Source organism: Magnolia sinica, chromosome 8 (assembly GCF_029962835.1).
Source record: "Magnolia sinica isolate HGM2019 chromosome 8, MsV1, whole genome shotgun sequence".
NCBI lineage: Eukaryota > Viridiplantae > Streptophyta > Magnoliopsida > Magnoliales > Magnoliaceae > Magnolia > Magnolia sinica.
In genome coordinates, this window is record NC_080580.1 from 17,340,693 (window position 1) to 17,360,902 (window position 20,210).

At 41.3% G+C, this 20,210-nt stretch overlaps 2 protein-coding genes across 2 annotated transcripts; both read left to right on the forward strand.

Moving 5' to 3' along the window:
* Window positions 1-204: 204 nt before the first annotated feature.
* Window positions 205-1,293, forward strand: LOC131253883 (RING-H2 finger protein ATL32-like). Its single transcript, XM_058255005.1, has one exon. The coding sequence runs from the start codon at window positions 462-464 to the stop codon at window positions 1,185-1,187; it is 726 nt and encodes a 241-aa protein (XP_058110988.1). The 5' UTR covers window positions 205-461; the 3' UTR covers window positions 1,188-1,293.
* Window positions 1,294-3,534: 2,241 nt separating this feature from the next.
* Window positions 3,535-19,815, forward strand: LOC131253008 (photosynthetic NDH subunit of lumenal location 1, chloroplastic). The gene is made up of 8 exons (XM_058253827.1): window positions 3,535-3,706; window positions 3,774-3,870; window positions 12,099-12,182; window positions 12,717-12,790; window positions 13,339-13,461; window positions 13,621-13,692; window positions 19,247-19,343; window positions 19,536-19,815. The coding sequence occupies exons 1-8, from the start codon at window positions 3,656-3,658 to the stop codon at window positions 19,637-19,639; spliced, it is 702 nt and encodes a 233-aa protein (XP_058109810.1). The 5' UTR covers window positions 3,535-3,655; the 3' UTR covers window positions 19,640-19,815.
* Window positions 19,816-20,210: the final 395 nt, after the last annotated feature.

Genomic DNA, 20,210 nt, shown 5'->3' on the forward strand with positions numbered 1-20,210 from the left:
ATTGATTCGTTTCGTATCCATTTCTTACTACCAATTCAATCCAAATCAATTCAACTTAAGGTTCGATGTGAGTCCAGCCAAGCTTGGACAAGCTCAAACTCAGCTCGAAATTTTTTCGATCTCCAAAAACCAGCTCGACTCGGTCTGAATCTAGTTTCGAGCCGAGCCAAGTCAAGTCAAGCGAGCCAATCGAGCTAACCGGACTAGTGTACGGCTCTATTTGGGGCCAACCTGATCACTCAAGGAAAGCATCAGTGGATCTGATCCATAAGAATCATCACCAACCTAAGATCCTCGCCCTTGTCTCGATCCCAACGGCATCGATCTCATCGGCCCACCTTTGTCCTCTCTTCAAATCCCATCTTGTTCTAAGTCTCTCTTAAAAATCCAAACAACACATCTACATCAATACATAAAATGAAAAATCTACAACACACCCTCCACAATCCTTCACTAAAATCATGCCGTCGGGTCCCTCACCATCCCCGCCGGGCCTTCAAGGCAACACCTGGAACCCGATCGTCATCTCTCTCGTTGCAGTCGTCTGCGCAATCTTCCTCTTCCTCAGCTACTACAACATACTCAGACGACAGTGTCCCTTATTTGGGCCCCACTCAATGGACGGCCCACGTCATCGCCTCCTCAATGAGGCCATCTTCGACGACCCTTCATCGCAATTCCAGAGCCGTGCTCTGGATTCTGCCATCATAAACGCGCTCCCCACCATCCAATTCAAGAAGGTGGACGCTGGCAAAGTGGGCCCCACCGATACCGACTGCGCCGTTTGTTTGGGCGAGTTTGAAGACGGTGAACGGTTGAGATCGCTCCCGAACTGTGGCCATATCTTTCATATCTCTTGCATTGATACATGGTTCCGGACCCACTCCAGCTGCCCGCTCTGCCGATCGAATGTTGTGATTAATTTCAACGGTCAGGATGACTATTCTATCTCCATGTTTGCTCTGTTACAGACACTACGGAGAGAAGAAGCTTATAGAGAAAGATGGCATGGTTATGCTGTTATAGAACCGGAGATCATGGAGAATTCGCCTGTTTGGAGAAGATCGGAGAGTGATGAACGGTCCAGATTGGAATCTGCAGTTTCATCATCGGCTGCAGTTGCGAATGATCGTTTGCATGAACAGGGTGATCATAGGGATGGCCCACCTTCGATGATCAACGGCTAATGTGAATGGATTAGATATTCTATTCATGAAGTAAGAACTTGGGCGGTTAGATAGTGTTCTTTGATGAAAATTCAAGGGTTGGATCGATGAGGAAGGAGAAATGTAGGGAGATCCAAGTGAGGGTAAAATCTGGGCCGTTCATCAGGTGGGGCACGCCTTCAACTTGTACTGGCTGGGTGGTCTTATTTGTTTTTTTTTTTTTTTTGGTTATTTTCTTTTTTCCAACTGTCCTTGTTTTATTGGACGTGTTTGGTCACCTGATGAACGGACCGGATTGATTTGGGCTGGAACGTGTTCGTGGTGGGCCAGACGACTGTGAAATCTGTACCGTCAAAATTGAGAAGTGGAAGGAATTATATTATTATTTCCCGAGAGTATGAAAATCAGAAGAAGAAAATGTAACTTTCAAGGACAGATTGAAGAGCGGTTTGGCCGCACACGTGGCGTGTGGCACACGTGTACAAGATCGGGTCCGTGTATGAGAAAAATAGATACCCGATGGTTTATTTTCAACATACTGTTGTGGCCCACGTGATGAGTAGGCCTTGATTTCAATGGACACGGATTTCCCACTGTGGAACTCAGTAGCTATAACTCTGTGGACCCTACTGTGATGTATGTATCTTATCCACGCCGTCCATATGTTTTTTAAGATTATTTGAGGGCATAAGCCCAAAAATTAAGTATATACAAAGCTCAAGGGGACCACACCACATGAAAGACTGGAAATTGAAATCCTACCATTGAAAACTTCTTGGGGCCACAAAAGTTTTGGATTAAGCTGATCTTTGTTTGTTTATTTTTTTGGTATCTTCATCCATGACTGTATGAGTTTATGAATAGGTTGGATGATAAAAGAACATCACCGTGGGCCCTAGGAAGGTTTCAACGGTGGATGTCATTATCCCCACTGTTTCCTGTAGTGTGGTCCAATCAAGCTTTGTATCTGACTCATTTTTGGGATCACGCACTTAAATGATCTCTAAAAACGGATGGTCGAGGTGGATAAAACACATACAACATGGTGGGCCCCACAGAGTTGGGTCATATCTCTGGTGACTGGGGCACCAGGCAATCCGCGTCCAGTTTACTCAGGCTGGGTCCTGTACCATACTCAGTCTCAGATATGGTGGATTATGCTCATGCGTCATCCACCATACATATAGTATACCTTTGAATCAATCCAAACCGTTCAACGCGTAGGCTAGTTTGTTGTTCGGGCAACGTATGGGAATACAAATGACCAGATCATCATATGGCATCAGTTTCATGGGCATGTATTTGTGTGGACCGTTAACTATTTTTTGTCCTAAATATTCAGAATCATCTAGTGAAGGTCATGCATTCAGTGTGATTTTCGTTTTTTGGCCCATCTACAAAGGGCCCCACTATTTGGACCGTTTATTTTGAGGTAAATGATGCCAAGTGCCCAATTTCCATGCGCATGAATATAGAAGCATCATAAATATCAAAACAATGGTGTATAGCAATAGGACGTGGACTGAAGCAGCCACTCGCTACTGGACGTCGCTCTGTGGGCCCCATCATGATATATATATGTTTTATCTACTCCGTCCATCCATTTTTCCAGATCATTTTATGTCATTATCCCAAAAATGAGACAGATAAAAGTTCCAGGTGCACCACACCAGAGGAAAGAGTGTTGATTGGACGCCAACCATTAAAAACTTTTTGAGGGCCACAAAAGTTTTGGATCAAGCTGAAATTTTTTTTTCCCCTTCATCAATATCTGTGTGTCCTAATCAACAGGTTGGATGGAAAATAAATGTTACAGTGGACCTTAGGAAGTTTCTAATGCACCACTTTTTTCTCATGATATGGCCCACTCGAGATTTGGATCTACCTCATGCCCTAAATAATGATACAATGGATGGACGGCATGGATGAAACACATACATCATGATGGGGCCCACAGATCACCGTCCATCTAAAAGTAGGAAAAATGATCACAGGCACAAATTATTTGCACAGGTGGCATACAGGTAACTCAAATCAAGCCGTTGAAACCGTGGGTCCCATTATAGATGGTTCATAGACCCAAAATTTCACGAATTTGAGATCCTGAATGGTTGATAGGTGTAAGTTTAAAAACGAAAATGATCAACAGTCCTAATTCAACAAAAAAAAAAAGACCTTTGATCGGAGGTTAGGATCATTTAATAAATATGAACTTTGGAAGATAGGCTTTCTACATTGCGATCTACAAGTTTAATGGTTAACTATTTTATGGTATGTTATATTTAGGATTTCTGAGTGCCTGTGTATCAACCATCATACTCTGCCAGAGTATCAAATGACTTTCCATAAAAACGTAACGTTACATTATCCGTTCAAATTTCCCGAAGAAAATCAAAGGGGAATAAAAGAAAAGAAAAGAAAGAAGGCGCACAGATTGCAGATGGCCTAATCCATTTTGAAGTAACTGTTTATTCTCTGCAAGCACAAAAATGGCAGCTTCCTCTCTGTCAGGAAGCTGGGTCTCTTCCCTTCCAAAACAGGTCTCTCTCTCTCTCTCTCTCTCTCTCTCTCTCTCTCTCTCTCTCTCTCAATTTTGATGTTTTGCAGTTATACATGCCGAATTCGCCATCTATCAGTCGTTCTAATGCAATTCCTACATCTACTGTAAAGGCGCATTCAAAAGAAATGCATTTAAATGAAAAAGGTAAAACACCCATTTCGTTTCTATTCAATTTCACATGAAAATTGCAATTTGTTGGGTTTGTATGTGAATTTCAATGGAAATTTTAACATACCCATTTCTTTATTTCTTCGAATTCACATGGAAATTGCATTTTTTTTAAATATGTGTGAGAGTATTTGATGTGAGCTTTTGTTGGTTCTGCAATTTAGATATTTGTTATGCTTTGATTCTAGAAAGTTCCTCGTGCTTTGGGCATTTTTGTAGAGGATTGTTCTGTTTTGAGCATCGACCACAGCATATCTAATTTTCAATTGAGTTGATCTTTATTGCAATCTGTACATCTGAATTTTGGTTTTTTTGATGCCCAGATGAGTATTTGGTAGAATCATCTATCAACCAATGTCCTTTTGGGCTGGACCACAAAGTACATTATATCTGAGCACAAAGATTTTCTGCTAGGCCCTCAAAGTTACTGGTGGGACCCACCTTTGCATGATCCAAACCTTTCATTTGATGGGCCCCATCCCATCTTTCCTTCAGAGAATCTGCTTCAACTATTCGTATCAAATAAAGAATACAATACTTCGGAGTTAGTTGATGAGAATTATCCAAATAACTTGTCTCATTCTTTTCAAGAATCCATATTGATGGCAATGAAATACTGTTGATCCTCCCTGAAATGATATATGATTGAATACTATGGTGCAGGAAAAACTATGGTTAGATAGCATCTCCTCCCCCTTTCTCTTATTTATAAACATAAAAATGGTGGTTCAAAGGACCACAAAAAAACAATGTACACACTCTCCACACTCTATCACTCTCCTTCAAGCTGGAGCATAGATGTCTATCATGCCCAATTTGAAAATAAGATCAAAAAGATGTGACCCCACAACTGCCTTTGTAAAGATATCAGCCAGTTGATCTTTGGAAGTCAGGTGGGGTGTACAAATTACACCACTTGACAGCTTCTCTCATACAAGTGACAACTAAATTTGATGTGTTTAGTCCTCTCATGAAAGATTGGATCAGACGCAATATGGATTGCTGCCTGATTGTCATAGTACAAGGCAATAGGGGAGGCGAAGACAATACCTAGCTCAGACATAAAAGATCGTTGCTAGGAAACCTTGCTTGTACCATGTCACATAGATCTATGTTCAGCTTCTACAGAAAAACGAGCAAAAACTGATTGCTTCTTACTCTTCCAAGACACTAAGTTGCCGCTAACAAATGTATACAAACCAATGGTAGAGCCCGGTCGACATCACAATAGGCACAGATATTGAGATCGCCATGATTTTCTTTTTTAAAAAAATGCCTTTTCCTGGAGACATAATGGAGAATATGATGGATGGCTACAAGACGATGGGCACAAGGAGTCTGCATGAACTGACTGACCATGTTCACTATGTAGGCATTGTTGGGGTTTGTGCTGCGGAATCACATAGATATGGATCTAGGATAGCAATCCAAGAGCACCAAGTAAACACGAGAACACAAAGATTTAAAGTGGAAAACCCTTGTGGGAAAAAACCACGGCACAAAGCGACAGAAATCCACTATGAAAGCACAAATTACAAAGAGAGAGGACTTACCCGATTTGAACCTTGAATCTCACCCTTGCTACACCCTTTGATAACTCTAAAACCCTTTTAGAAACCCTTGGAATACCTTTAAGAAGCCTTAGAATATATTAGAATGGCCTTAGGGACTCCTATTTATAGTTTAAGAAACCACACTTCTGCACCGACTTTAAAACAGTCCAGAAACTGCCTCAAATTTACGCAATTTGGGTAACCTTCGACTAGTCGAGCCAAGGCTTCGACTGGTCGAGCATCCCGAAAATCCCAAATACATCGTTGCTAGAATTTGAGTCGAACTGTCTTCGACCAATCGAAGGGACCTTCGACTAGTCGAGCCAGTCCCTCGACTGGTCGAATATCTCAGATAGATTTAAGACATCCCTTTTTGACAACAGGCATTGTCCAGTCAAGTAATATATATGTAAATAAGCTTTCCAACTAGCCGCCAATACTGAGCAAGGTTGGCAAGAGGAGTTGAGTCCATGGAAAACAATCTATGATTCACCTCAATGAGGCGTCCACTGGGCACGCTCCAAGCCATGCTGGTAGAATGAGTAGAACGTAAGAGATCAAGTGCGTATTTCCATTAAGGAGATCTCCTATGGGATACTACATGTCACCACAATGTCATCCACGTAAATGGATAGAAGAGTAATAGAAGTTCCATGTCGCTTGACAAAGACAGAGTGGTATGAAACACACATTTGGAAACTAACGTAAAGAATTGTAGAAATGAAACACTCAAACTGCGCACGTGGGGAACTGCTTGAGACCATATACAGCTTTCTGCAGTCGTTACACCTTTCCTTATGAGCCACTAGGAGGAAATCCAAAACATGGTTGCATATATATATATATATATATATATATATATATATATATATATCTTCCCGAAGGTCTCCATGTAGTAAGGCATTCTTAATGTCAACTTGATAAAGGGGTCATTTCCTATGAGCGGCAATAGAGAGAACACCATGAATGGAAGTGAGATTGGCCAATGTATCATGGTTGTCAACCCCTTACTTCTAAGTGAACCCCTTTGACAATAAGACCTACTTTGTACCAAGCAACAAAACCATTTGTATTATACTTGAGAGCGTAGACCCATTTACATCCAATAACATGATGTCCTTTTGGGGGTGTGACTGACTTCCTAATGCAGGGGCATTTTCACCTTGGGCTTAAGTGGGGTCGCCTGTTGGATGCAGGGGCACATTCGGGGTGGGTGACCCATGCGATTTGGGGCCCACGGGGGAGGTCTCGTGTTCAAGACTCCTTATCGGGGGTGATTAATGCGCATTTCACACCGGGCTCAAGTGGGGTAGCCCGTGGGATGCGGGAACACACTCGAGGTGGGCGGCCCATGTGATTTGGGGCCCACGAAGGGGGTTCGGCCGAAGTCCTAACCCATGAGATATGGGGCCTGGGCTATGAGATAAAGGGATTAATTCGTCATACTCTAACAGTTCAAGCTTTTAGAGCAAGTGGTTAATTGTCCTACATCAAATTGGTATCAGAGTGGGAGGTCTCGTGTTCGAGACTCCTCATCGGGGGTGATTAATGCAGGGGCATTTTCACACTGGGCTCGAGTGGGGTCGCCCGTTAGATGCAGAGGCACATTCAGGGTGGGTGACCCATGTGATTTAGGGCCTACGGGGGGAGGTCTCATGTTCAAGACTCCTTACCAGGGGTGATTAATGCGCATTTCACACCGGGCTCAAGTGGGGTAGCCCGTGGGATGCGGGAACACACTCGGGGTGGGCGGCCCATATGATTTGGGGCCCACGAAGGGAGTTCGGCTGAAGTCCTAACCCATGAGATATGGGGCCTGGGCTATGAGATAAAGGGATTAATTCGTCATACTCTAACCGTTCGAGCTTTTAGAGCAAGTGGTTAATTGTCCTACATCACTTCCACTTTCCTTGCCTACCAAGCGTAGTCATCTCATCTATCATTGTTGCCTTCCTCCGTGGATCCTTCAAGTCCTTTGCAATTGTAGAAGGAATAGAAACAGACAAATGGCTGGCAGAAAAAGCTTGGAAAGATGGAGAAAAACAAGTATAAGAAATATGATTACCAATGGGGTGTGTCATGCTACAATCAATATGATACAGAGGTAGGGGAACAACTGTTCGCTTAGATTTTCAAACAACAATAGGAAGATCAGGTGACAACGAAGTATTACTAGGTTCTACAGCCTAGGCGTCGATGGTGCATAACTATGATTCTCAGGATCACCCCGTTCAATGTTTGTGGTAGCATCAAGCCTATATCATCCAAGACTCAAAGAGGAAACAATGAGATAGGTACCCTAGTTCTAAAGTAAGCAACATCTTCAAAGAAAGTGACATCTTTGGAAACATACCTATGGTTGGTAACCGGACAATGACATTTATACTCCTTCCAGGTACCAGGAAAAATTGCATCGAATCGATCGAGACATGAGTTTGTCTTGTGAAGGACCAATGATATTAATGTAACACATACACCCAAACACTTTTAGAGAGGTATGCTGAAGAAGGAGAACTGGCCTTCAAAAGTTGAAGAGGGTAACTCTCTCCTTGGGACCGAGATGGCACGCAATTTTTCATATATGAGGCCGTGACCACTACCTCATAGGAACAAATGTCTTAGTCATCGTGGCTCTAATTATATCTAGTAGATGATGATTCTTTTGTTCAACAACTTCATTTTGTTGGGGTGTGTACACACACAATGTTTGACAGTCAATTCCCCAACTAGTAATTTAGTTCTATAACTCATTGTTCATGTATTCTTTAGCATTTTCTGACTGAACACTTTAACAATTTCACTAAACTGTATGTTGAATACTTGATGAATGATTAAATTATGGAAGACACCTTAATTATGCTTTTCATCAAATGCAACCATATAAATTTGGAATAACCATCTATAATGGAAATAAAATACTTAAAACCAAACATGGAAGCAATTGGGTAGGACCCCACACATCAGAATGAACTAATTCAAATATAGAAGTAGTCTTATCTTTACTAAGATAAGAAGTCCGAACTTGCTTAGAAAATTCACATGTTTCACATTTGAATGTAGATTAGAACTAAACTTACTTGTAAAAAGGCTATAAAGAGCACAACCAGAAATATAACCTAAACGATTACGCCAAAGCTGGAGAGATTACTTGTTATTATCTCTGAGAGTTGCACCACAGGAGAATGATGTATTGCTCACATCAAGCAAGTACAAGTCATCAAACTGATGTCCACCACTAATAATCTTCCCAGTTTGTAGATCCTGAACAACACAAGAATTTAGAAAGAAAGTGACAGAACAATGAAACCGTTTAGTTAAAGCACTGACAGAGAGAAAATTAGGTGGAAATGACATAATGTGAACAACAGATGGCAGAGTAAGAAATGAGCTAAGATGACAAGAGCCTTTCCCCGAGACTTTGGAATAAGATCCATAAGCTAGCTTATTCCAAAAAGAAGAAGGAAGAACACATAAGAAAGTTACCTTCCTTACTAGTCACGTGATCTGTAGCACCGGAATCGATGATCCAAAATGTACTAGAATGAGATGTATGTTGGGAGATATGATTTGCAGAGATACCTGAGTGATCCTTTGATGTACCAGTAGCATATGTAGATAAATGATGGTGCCCTACACCATGACCAGGCTCAAGAACAATACTATTCTCAGCAAAATGGCTTTCCCCCTCAACCACAATAGTGTTAGCCCCATGTTTGGGCTTATGTCAAAGGTGTCGATGCAGATCATAGCAACGATATCTCAATTGGTAGTATTGAACAAAGTGAGTGCAAACCAAACTATCCATATCAGTAAAGTGTGTAGGTGGGCGATTTGTATGCTCGCTGGTCTAGCCTTTTGCAATGTATCCTCTCCTACTTCACTTGGACCAAATGCAGAGGCTGACCTCTCAGCAGTAGATGTCATCGTGGAAGCACGTCTATTAGCCTCCCTCTGAATATAAATGGCCTTGAGAAAGAGGGAAGTGACCCTCACCCCAAAACCTGAACGCATTGAGGTTCAAAGTCATCAATGAGCCTGCCTAGGAACTTGAAGATGCAGTAGCTTTTCGTGCCACTTACGTATGTCTTCAGAAGGGGTGGACTATGGCATGTAGTGATCGAGTTCCTCCTGTTGCTATCAAAGGGAGGCATAATATGCCTACATCGTAGATTCTCCCTAGTGCATGTTCGTGATTTCCCTATGAAACTGATATGCCCAAGCTAGGTTATCATGGTGGAAGAACATCTTTGCAACCGTGTTTCAAATCTGTTGGGCCATTGAGCACATCATCAATGGGCCAAAAATGTCACCGATGACAGTGAAATTATCAAATTCCCAATCTTCACAAGATGGGTCTCCAGCAGGTGGAGCAAGTTTGCTTGTAGAGATAAAGACTCTCTTTTCCCCAAGATAAATTTCACAGGTTGTGACCAAGTAAGGTAATTGTGACCATCTAGTTGATGGTGGTGATGCACAAGCTAGGGTGCTCATCTACTAACTCTGTGAAGCTAGCCTTATGACTATCCATGATCTATTACGTGTAGGTAGGAACTAAGGGGAATGAACTACAACGTGTTAATATTGAACGGCCGCAAACAATAACGAAAAAGAAAAACTCTGCACTGACCTCTCACATTGGGGTCACAAATGGTGACGACAGTTGTTACCGCTGGCAATGGTGGTGGCGGCGGCAGCTGCTGCCTCCGGCATATATTAAAAAAGGTCATGTAATGGCCGTAATGGTTGTTACATAATGGTATGGCAGGGGCCATTACATGATTTGGGGCTGTAACTGCAATTCTGGAAAAAAAAAACGCCCATAACAGCCATTACAGGCTTGTAACGCTCCGATATAGGGCAGATGCACTCTCTCTCTCTCTCTCTCTCTCTCTCTCTCTCTCTCTCTCTCTCTCTCTCTCTCTCTCTCTCTCTCTCTCTCTCTCTCTCTCTCTCTCTCTCTCTCTCTCTCTCTCTCTCTCTCTCTCTCTCTCTCTCTCTCTCTCTCTCTCTCTCTCTCTCTCTCTCTCTCTCTCTCTCTCTCTCTCTCTCTCTCTCTCTCTCTCTCTCTCTCTATATATATATATATATATATATATATATATTGTTACGGGGCCATTAGAGGCACCATTACCATTTTTGAATACCTTGGCCACTGGAGGCCGCAGCGGCAGCTGTTGCCACTTTTGATGGCAACAACGAGTGTTGTTGTTGTTAGCAATGACAGTGGTTATTGCCGCTGTTACTGGCAGTGAAGAGCAACATTGGATAATGATGAATGATTTGTACCATGGAAAGGCTGGCTCTGCCATTATGGTCACTGACCTGCATGAAATATGCTATGTTGTTTTGTGTGCCCAAGCATTATAACACAGCTCTAAAATCCGAAGGACAATTTCTTTCAAAACCGTTGCTATTCTCTTGCATTCCATTCAAATCCAATATATTTTTTTTTCATATGCTGTGTAAGAGTTTCGTCACATTGACATATGGTAAGCTGTACACAGCCCATCACATTACTAGTTAACTATTCTTATGTGTGTTGCAGTTTACATTGGTCCCTAGATTGCCTTCAAGTTAGCCATTCACATAGCTTGGTGTCCCTTGTTAATTTCTGGCCATTCAACCATGATTGATTTTTGTGCATTTAATAATTTCAGACTTCCATCCAACGAGAACCCTTCCTTGGCCAAAGAGCATTCATAGACATGTGTGTCAAGTGACATCTTTCCATTAGCAGCAAGAGATCTCTACCTTTGGGTCCCTACGCATGGCTTAGTGGTAGACTAATGTAGGGGCATTTTCACACCGGGCTTGAGTGGGGTGGCCTGTGGGATGCAGGGGCACACACAGGGTGAGCAGCCCGTGTGAGGCAGATGTCTCGTGCGAAGCAGAACTCATGTGAAGTGGGGCCCATGAGGGGGGTTCGGCCGAGGTCCTAACCCATGGGATGTGGGGCCTGGGTTATGAGATAAAGGGATTGATTCGCCATGCTCTATCGGTTCGAGATTTTAGAGCAAGTGGCTAGTTGTCCTGCATCATAGACTCACAAGAGTTTCAAAGCTTAAGTCATGGGTTCGAGTACCCGTTATGGTGTGTGTGGGTGTGAGGGTGTGCGCGTAGAGAGAGAGAGAGAGAGAGAGAGAGAGAGAGAGAGATCTACCTCTCTTTCCATAGAGGCCCTCCTAGATTATTTTTTTTCGTAGACCCATTGTCAATACAGTGAGTGGTATAGCTAAACTGAAGGCATGAGAGTCATGAAGGGTTCTGACAATGGGATTTTGATGTGTACTCATGCAGTACGACAGATTTTCAATCATGAATGATTGGCAAAATGGGATTCATAAAGCTGACCCCAAATAGTTGGGACAAGGCTATGATGATGATAATGATTTGTGCACCACACACGTGTTGAAAGTTCCCGATCAATAGCTAAATGAAGTGAGTCACGTGTCAGAGTTTTCAAGTCCCCTTAAACCAGATACGGCAAATTATCTGCAAATGTCAAAGTGAGTCCTTGTATGCTTAGACCTTTTGTGAAATTAAAGTGTTACATGACTATATAGGCCCATGTTTTAATTTGGTTTTCTAGCTAGATTTATTTATTTTTCTTTTTAAAACTAATGATCTTTTCATACAACTCTGCATGTTCAGGTTTTATTGGAAGAAGGTCGGCATTGTCTGGAATAGGGGCGTTGACGGCAAGTATATTCTCCGGAAGCTTTGCTTTGGCTGAAGGTGCCATCTCAGATTACTGTTTCTATGCTTTTGGTTTTCCTTGGACCATTGATAAGTTTATATGAGTGATTTGCATTTGGATGTCGTATCTTATTTTTATGAGTTCTACTGAGCCCACAATCAGCTCATCGCATGCACCTCTAAGTGCTGCCATGGATGTCAACATGGCTTGCATGTGATACATCAGGCTAGTGCTTGTGGCAGGACCCACAGTGTAGATGACCTGGCCCAAAGATTACATGAGCTTGCTCATTAGGAGGCGACACGTGTATGTTGGATGTGGAGTGTTGGCATTTTCTTAAAGAACCCATTTTTTAGTACGTGTGGCCAATCTAATGAGTTCATGGGCCCTTTCTCCATCTGGCCATCTAGTTGGTGGGGCCTACTTACTGCATGGCTTGGATGACCCATGTGTGTGCCAGTTCAATGAGGACATGTGGGCTTAGCTAATTTATTTATTTATTATTGTAGAATTCTTCTCTTCAATCTTCAAACATGTGGTTATGCCAAATGAAAGTTCTGTTATCTGTGCAGAAATACCAGAGAACTTCAAAGCTTTTGTCGATTTTCCAGATGGGTACACCTATTATTATCCCTCAGATTGGAGGGTAGGTCACAAACTGGGTTTTGTTACTTGTTAGGATTCAAATCCTCAGTTGCAAACAAGAGTTATAGATGTTCCATTTGAGATATATATATATATATATATATATATATATATATATATATAGAGAGAGAGAGAGAGAGAGAGAGAGAGAGTCCAACTCACTAGTTTCTGAGAGAATCTTACAATATATTTATTAATTCTGCTAAATGCCAAATGCACCTCCATATGCGGTGATCTGAGCTGTTTCCTCTGATGGATCTCATTATTCAGACAACCTGGCCTAAAAATCAAGTCAGTCAACTCATCAGGAGGGCCACAAATGTTTGCCCAATACTGCCCATTGGGCTTTTGTACATCATCATTTGACTGCCTGATTTTTGGGCCAGTTCGTCTAACCAGAGAGGCCTACCAGATACCAAGCTAGGATGTCCTACACACATGCCAGGTTGGCACTATGGCAGCATGTAGAGGTGTGCATGGGCTTAATCACAGCTCCTGATCCCTGTGTTGTACCTTAAAATTTCTTCTTCTTCTTTTCTCCTCATGTAGGACTTTGATTTTCGGGGCCATGATTCGGCATTTAAAGATCGCACTCTACCGTTACAAAATGTTAGAGTCAGTTTCAAACCAACCGATAAAAGTGACATCCGAGATTTGGGTCCAATGGATGAGGTAAAACCATTTATCATGTTGGTTCATATCTTCTATCAATACAGTTTTGAGCTTCAGCTAGCCATGAGCATTGCTATGTTGTCTCCTTAGAAAAGATAAAAATGGGCTACTTATCTGAATGTTGTATGGTTCTTGTTCTGAATTCCCTTTATTTCGCAGGTCATTTTCAGCCTGGTGAAGAACATTTTTGCTGCGCCAACTCAAAGACCAACCATATTTGATATCCAGGAGGTTTATGTTCTTTCCGAATTCTTCTTGCTTCCTGTGTATGTGTTTATTTTGTGTTATGGTCTGATCTGAGGTGCCTGCAGAACTATTTTTTTCCATGATGCTTCCTTCTAGCATTTGTGATTTATGTACCTATCATCTGTTTCCATTTGGATGCACTAATGAAATGAATTGCAATAATCAATCACATTAAAAGGGGCCCCCAAAAATGAAGTTATATTCATTTCAGTCCACCCCTAGCTAAGATATCTCATGTTTGAACCTAATTCCCAATGCAAATACTATGGACAACTGTTGCAATTTGCTCATTTAAGCTTTATTGAACTAATTACTGAAATTCAAATCAAGATGGCATTAAATTCATTCTAAATTTCTATGTATATAAATAAGAATTGGATGAATACTCGAAATTCGTTATGAATCCAGAAGAAGATTTAGGAACCACTTTCAGCTTGTTTGTCATAAGTTGAGTTCTACTGTATGGGAGACATGATCAGAAAAGTTTAGTTTCCTTCTAGTAGGAAAGAGAGTCCATTTCCTCATATACTTGGAGAATTTGGTTACTGAACTTGTATCGTTGTTAAATGTTGGGATTTTGTGAAAGACAGAAGCGTAAGTTCGAAAAATTCTCAGACTTTTAACTTTCTAAGATCTTATTCCCATCTAGATGAAGTCAGATTTCTAATAATCAAAACAGAAGGTCTAGATTATACTTGTGATCATGTCCTTTGGTATGTGTAGATTCATTTCCGTTCATTCTTTGATGATAAGGTCTCTCCTCGATCTAGAAAGGTAAGGTCAGAGTATTCTCTCAATCATACTACAGGGCCGTGATTGGAGAAAAGGGACCCATCCAATAGGTGGACTACACGGATGGATGGGTGGATAAGAGAACAGAGGGGATGAGATGCATCTTCCCCTTTTCTCTGTACCTTTTCTTTTCCTATATCATTTCTTCTTCGATGATAAGGTCTCTCCTCAATCTATCTCCAACAAAGGGAAGGCCATAGAATATTCTTTCAATCACACTATAGGCTTGTGATTAGAGAAAAGGGACCTGTCCAATAGGTGGACACATAGATGGATGGATAAATAAGAGAACAGAAGAGATGAGATCCATCTTCCCTTTTTATCTCTCTAATTTTCTTTTCCTATATCATTTCTCGTTGCTCTGGACTTTTTTTGGAGGGGGGGAGGTGATGCAGGACCGATGCATGAACCAAAGAACATGTGACATCAAGTAGTAGAATTAAGACAATTAACAAAAAAAACACAAGCATTGCCATAATCATCACGAATCTCATGAAAACCAGAAGAACATCATGCATAATCCTATCCTAAGTTACCAACACCGTGTCACAAGATCATTAAATAAGAAGAAACTAGGATCTAATGGATGTAGGAACATCCAATTAGTATAGGGTATAGTCTATTTCAAAGTAGAAAACCTAATATAACCTAGAGTAAGAATTAGGGTTTGGGTAATTTGGGAAAGTAGGAAAGTTAGGGATTTTAGATTTAGGGTTAGGGTTTCAGGAATGGAAGAAAGGGGCTTAGGAGAAGACGAAGGCTTAGGTTGTGAGAATCGAAGAACTTAAAGACAATACCTTGATGGAGGAGAAAAGAGATGGTGGTGTGGGGATAGATGGAAGCCTCGCACCTCCGTTGATGAAGATTAACGTCGCACCAATCTCTCTTCCAAATCGCATCGAAATATATCTTCAAATCGCATGAAGATGGAAGAAGAAGAAAGCAAGAGCCTTTTCTCTTCTTTTCTTTTCTTCTTTTTTTTCACAAAACCTAATGAGGGAGAGGGTCACATGCCCACCCTCTTTTTATAGCTTTAAGAAAGTTGAAAAATTACAATTAACACCATGTTTTGTGAATTTTGACGAAAATAGCCCTAGTCTAACTAAAATCAACTAAAGCACTCATAATGATGTTCAAACATAACATAAAAAAATAAAATAAAAATAAAAAATAAAAAATAAAAACTAAATCCTATAATGCTGATAAAATCTAAGAAAACTAGTGTAGACAATTCAGGATCAATGGCCCGATCATGTGATCCAACGGCCCGATCGTCACGTCCCTCCGATCCAACGGTCTAGATCACTCCATAAAGTAGCCCATGTGCATCTGCCCAGTATGGGGTCTTCCAAATGCTCACATATACACATAGGGTCTTCAGCACGATCATGGATATGTACGCAAGGGTGTACGTGAAGTGATGTCCTCATCAGAAGGGCTATCACCTTTGGGAATAGGATCAAATGTTATATAGGAGCAATTACGTTTCTCTTGGAGAACAACTCTCAGTAGTTCTCACCCCCATGGACTTCGGTAGGGCTGTCAACATGGTGTTCCATAAAGGCCGTTACGTAAAGGTAACGGTGGCAACCGTTACACGTTATGAGGTCGTAAAAGTCTTAACGGCCATTACAGATAAAATGACCCGTAAAGGCCGTTACAGCCCCCGTAACGACTTGTTACATCCCCCATAAAGGCTGTAATGGACCTGTAACAGCCCGTTACGGGGCCGATACAGGTTTTTCGGGTTTTTTTCAATAGAATAAGAGAGAGAGAGAGAGAGAGAGAGACCGTAACAGCTGTTACGGGGGCCGTAACGGCTGTTATAACCCGTATCGTAAAGGTAACGATGGTGGCCGTTATGGCCACCGTTACTGTTACGAAATACCTTGGCTGTCAATGGGCACACGGACCTTTGGCTACTCGATGGACCCAACCCAATTTTAAAGGGTTTCTATCCAATTTTTGAAACCCGCTAAGAAATCGGGTCAGGCCCATCCACTAGGCCTCAGTTAAAATCGATGTGTGTGTGTGTGTGTCTATGTATGTATGTATTAAGGTTTCCTAAACCACATGCATGTAAGAGAGCTATATACAAACCATGCATGTGCCAATGTGCTACATGTTTGTGCGATCTAAATCCATCCATCCTGTGAGCCTGACCATCTAAATGCTCTTATTTTACCCAAACCCAACTAGAAATCTAGATCTAAAGACCCAATGGGTACCCAACGAGTACTCAAACTCAATCCAATCCAAGTCCAGGTCTTCGAGAATGAGACCTGGACCCAAAAGGGCCTGCACCGAGCATGACCTGAACTCAATTAGCCCAAGTACAGGTCGACAACTCTAGACTTCAAAATGGCCTACATCATCGAAAACCCGTTAACCTGTCTATTCTATCACCCATATTACCCAAATCCTTCCATTATTAGTCGTGTCCACTTCGGCTTGGCAATGGACTAGGCAAGGGCGTGGATTTTGAACTGGTCAAGCCAGGCCCTTATTCAAAATTTTCATTTTTCTGGGCTTAGTCCTAGCCCATTTCGAGCCTTATGTCCACTCTTTTGGCCCAAAATCCAATGCAAACACATGAGGTGGACCAAAAGATCCAACAATCAAACTTTCACCAAGCTAGATAAAACATTGTAATGGTGAAATCAAAATATCCAACATAAAAACATTCGAGAAACCTTTGGAAACAATTCGAGTTGCTAACCAGCTATATAAGGCTTGATGGAGAATCTAATTAATAAGATGTATCACAAACTGAGTCCTGGAAAAAATAGTGGGTCCCATATCAGTATACATTAGGCTTCTACTTAATCCTAATATATCTAACCAATCAGACCTAGATGTTGGCGACTAAAGTGAACTCTAAAGGTATGTCAAAGTCACCACACTAGACCATGAAGTCCTTTCATAACCTCATGTCTAAAGATTGGTCAAAGCTAGTACATGATCAAGTCAATCTAATCCAAGCATGACCGGCCTCCATGTTAGGAAAGTTGATTTGATCCTTCAATACCAATATTTAATCGATTTTATCACTAGTACCCATAAATTAGTGAACATCCACACTCCCATGTGGTGAAGGGACAAACAACAAATGTCCGATGGTAGAGATTAATCCAAATCGAACTTGTCGTCGGTTTCTATTCACACGTGATAATGGCAAAACTAATCCCAAGTCACCCAGACCCGTTGGAGTGGTTATGGAATTAGAGTACTTGACAGCTGTGATACAACAACTTACCCTTAGCCTTATTGACTGTTGTGCCCACTTCATTCTTTCCTCAGGGGCCAGCTAAAAAGACTCCATAAAGGAATTCCTATAACCCACTAAACTTATAATGCCAAGTTTCACATACAATTAATAATATAATCGTGAAATAAATAAGTCAATAATAACTTAATTTAAATCATCAGAAAATGGTCACAAGTGATAAGTTCCAATACTCTAGGCCTGTTGGCTTTTTAGGGCATACACATCCAAGAATCCCCAACTAGTCCTAAAGCCAATCAAACTTGATGTGCAATCCCATTTTATACATGTCACCCAAAATGAGTTTCATTTGCAATGTGCTTTTTAGAGGATCCGAAAGATTATTAGCCTAAGCCCATGATGAAAAGGTCAGGAGATGAGGTAATTGTGTTTCTTGAATATTGTTGTTTACTTGCCCTTTTATGCGACTGCAGTAGAGATTTTATTTTTATTTTTACACACGCACACTCACAACACACACCACAATGGGTACTCGAAGCAATGATCTCTATGTTGAAACTCGTGAGTCTACCTCCAAGCCATGACATACCCCTTTGGATAGTAACTAAAATTTGGAGGACGATTGATGATTTTCACGCACTGGTTTTTTATAGTAGAGCTCTACTAGTACTTGGCATTTGTTATATTATCTAGTTAATTGATCTATTTGCTTACAATCCTGTAAGTTAGATCCAGTTTTGCAAAAGGCAAAAAAAAAAAAAAAAACGCATTTCATCCTATTTAAAATTGCTTTCCCTTACGTTTTGAAATAGGCTTTTACTGGGAAATTTTGTGGAAACCCCAACTGACATTGAGTGGAGTCGATGTCAGATCAGCCCAAACTGACAATTGAGCTCAATGCTAAAAGTGGCCCAAATGAGAAAAATGCTCATGCTGCTAAATGAAATACAGTGACTTCCAAATGGGCCCTCAATCACCAAAGATAGTTTTCTCTAGGTAGATTCTCTAGACCATGCTTGAGATGGGGTTTGGGCGAGCGGCCAGCACCATGGGGTTGCTCCCTACGGGTGTGGGTTTGACTCCCCTCCCCGGCATTGCCCGATGCACGTGATTGCTGGTGATTGCATGCATTCCCAGGGAATAGTCTCGCCTCAAAAGAGGCGAGACACCTTGTGTCGTCCAAAAAAAAAACAAAGTCGAACAAGACTTTATTACAAGTTTTTGAGTAGGATTAGATGTGTTCTACTATTTTTAGTAAGCTTACTGATTCGGAAACTTTACTAGTTCAGAAAAGTTTTCCATTTCGAGTCATCTAGGGCGTTGTGTATACGAGTCCATCAGGTCCATTGTAAACAACACATTTCATTGAATAATATCCGTTTTTATTATCAGTTTTAGAGATTCTCTCCTTGTGGGTTCAACGACTATTGTAGGGAAAGAAGAGGTGATCTCCTCTTTTCTCCACGCACCCACTACGTTACGGACACAGTTTTTAATTAATAAATTATGTATTGTCTGCAGCGGACCACTAATGGGAAGAACTACTGGACTTTTGAGTATGAGCTTGCATCGCCGAACTTTTCTCGTAGCGCCTTTGCAACCATAGCAATCGGCAATGGTATTAGTAGTTCTAACTTGTTGACATTTTGGCCCTATTTTTGGATTGGGATTTTGATGCATCCAGACATCTGCATTGAGCAGATGGGCTCCAAGGCTACGTCTCTTCAACATGCACCAAACCATGTCCACATTCCATCTTATTCTCATTTTGTGCTACATCTAACTTTGGCTTTCTTTGCATTTTGGAAAGGGAGATATTATACACTGATCGTGGGAGCAAACGAAAGACGATGGAGCAGGCTGCGGAAAAAGCTTAAAGTGGTCGCCGACTCTTTCAAACTACTGGACATCTGAAGATAAATTTTCAGTCCAAAAGTTAGTTGTATTGCCGATTGATTTTACCGATTCAATATTCAATATTCGCTAAAGAAAATTGTTATCTATGTTTCTTGTATATACACAACCATAAAGATCCATATTTTCTTTTGCTTCTGTGGAAATTAAGGACACGAATGGATGGGTCTGTCACAGCTTTGATATTGTAGATTCAACCTGTCCACCCATCAGAAGCTCACAAAATAGCCAAATTCAATTACACGAGTGAGGGTTGAGAAGATTTTTCAGGGATGCTTGTTCATTTTCAAAGAGATGACTACATGATTTAGGCTGTGTTTGGAAGGACTAACAAACCACTACAATGAAATTGCTTCAAGACCACCCGCATGAAATTTGTCTGCAATGCGCATTCTGCCATTGAGTCATTTCAATTTTCCTTTCAAACCAGCTAGAAATCATTATTCTACTCGTTTTAATGGGAAACAAGCTAAAATTTCGAGACATTCAAACACCCATGGTTGATTGAGATTGATTTCGGTGTCATGATGACAGGTGTGCCAATGTGCAAACCCGCAAGCATTTTTAAGAT

What these genes read in the sequence shown, in the direction of transcription:
- LOC131253008 (XM_058253827.1), top strand. Translation starts at nt 3,656, where the DNA reads ATGGCAGCTTCCTCTCTGTCAGGAAGCTGGGTCTCTTCCCTTCCAAAA. An exon ending in ATTTGGGTCCAATGGATGAG is followed by an intron (nt 13,462 to 13,620) that starts GTAAAACCATTT and finishes TTTATTTCGCAG; the next exon opens with GTCATTTTCAGCCTGGTGAA. An exon ending in CCATATTTGATATCCAGGAG is followed by an intron (nt 13,693 to 19,246) that starts GTTTATGTTCTT and finishes TATTGTCTGCAG; the next exon opens with CGGACCACTAATGGGAAGAA.
- LOC131253883 (XM_058255005.1), top strand. Translation starts at nt 462, where the DNA reads ATGCCGTCGGGTCCCTCACCATCCCCGCCGGGCCTTCAAGGCAACACC.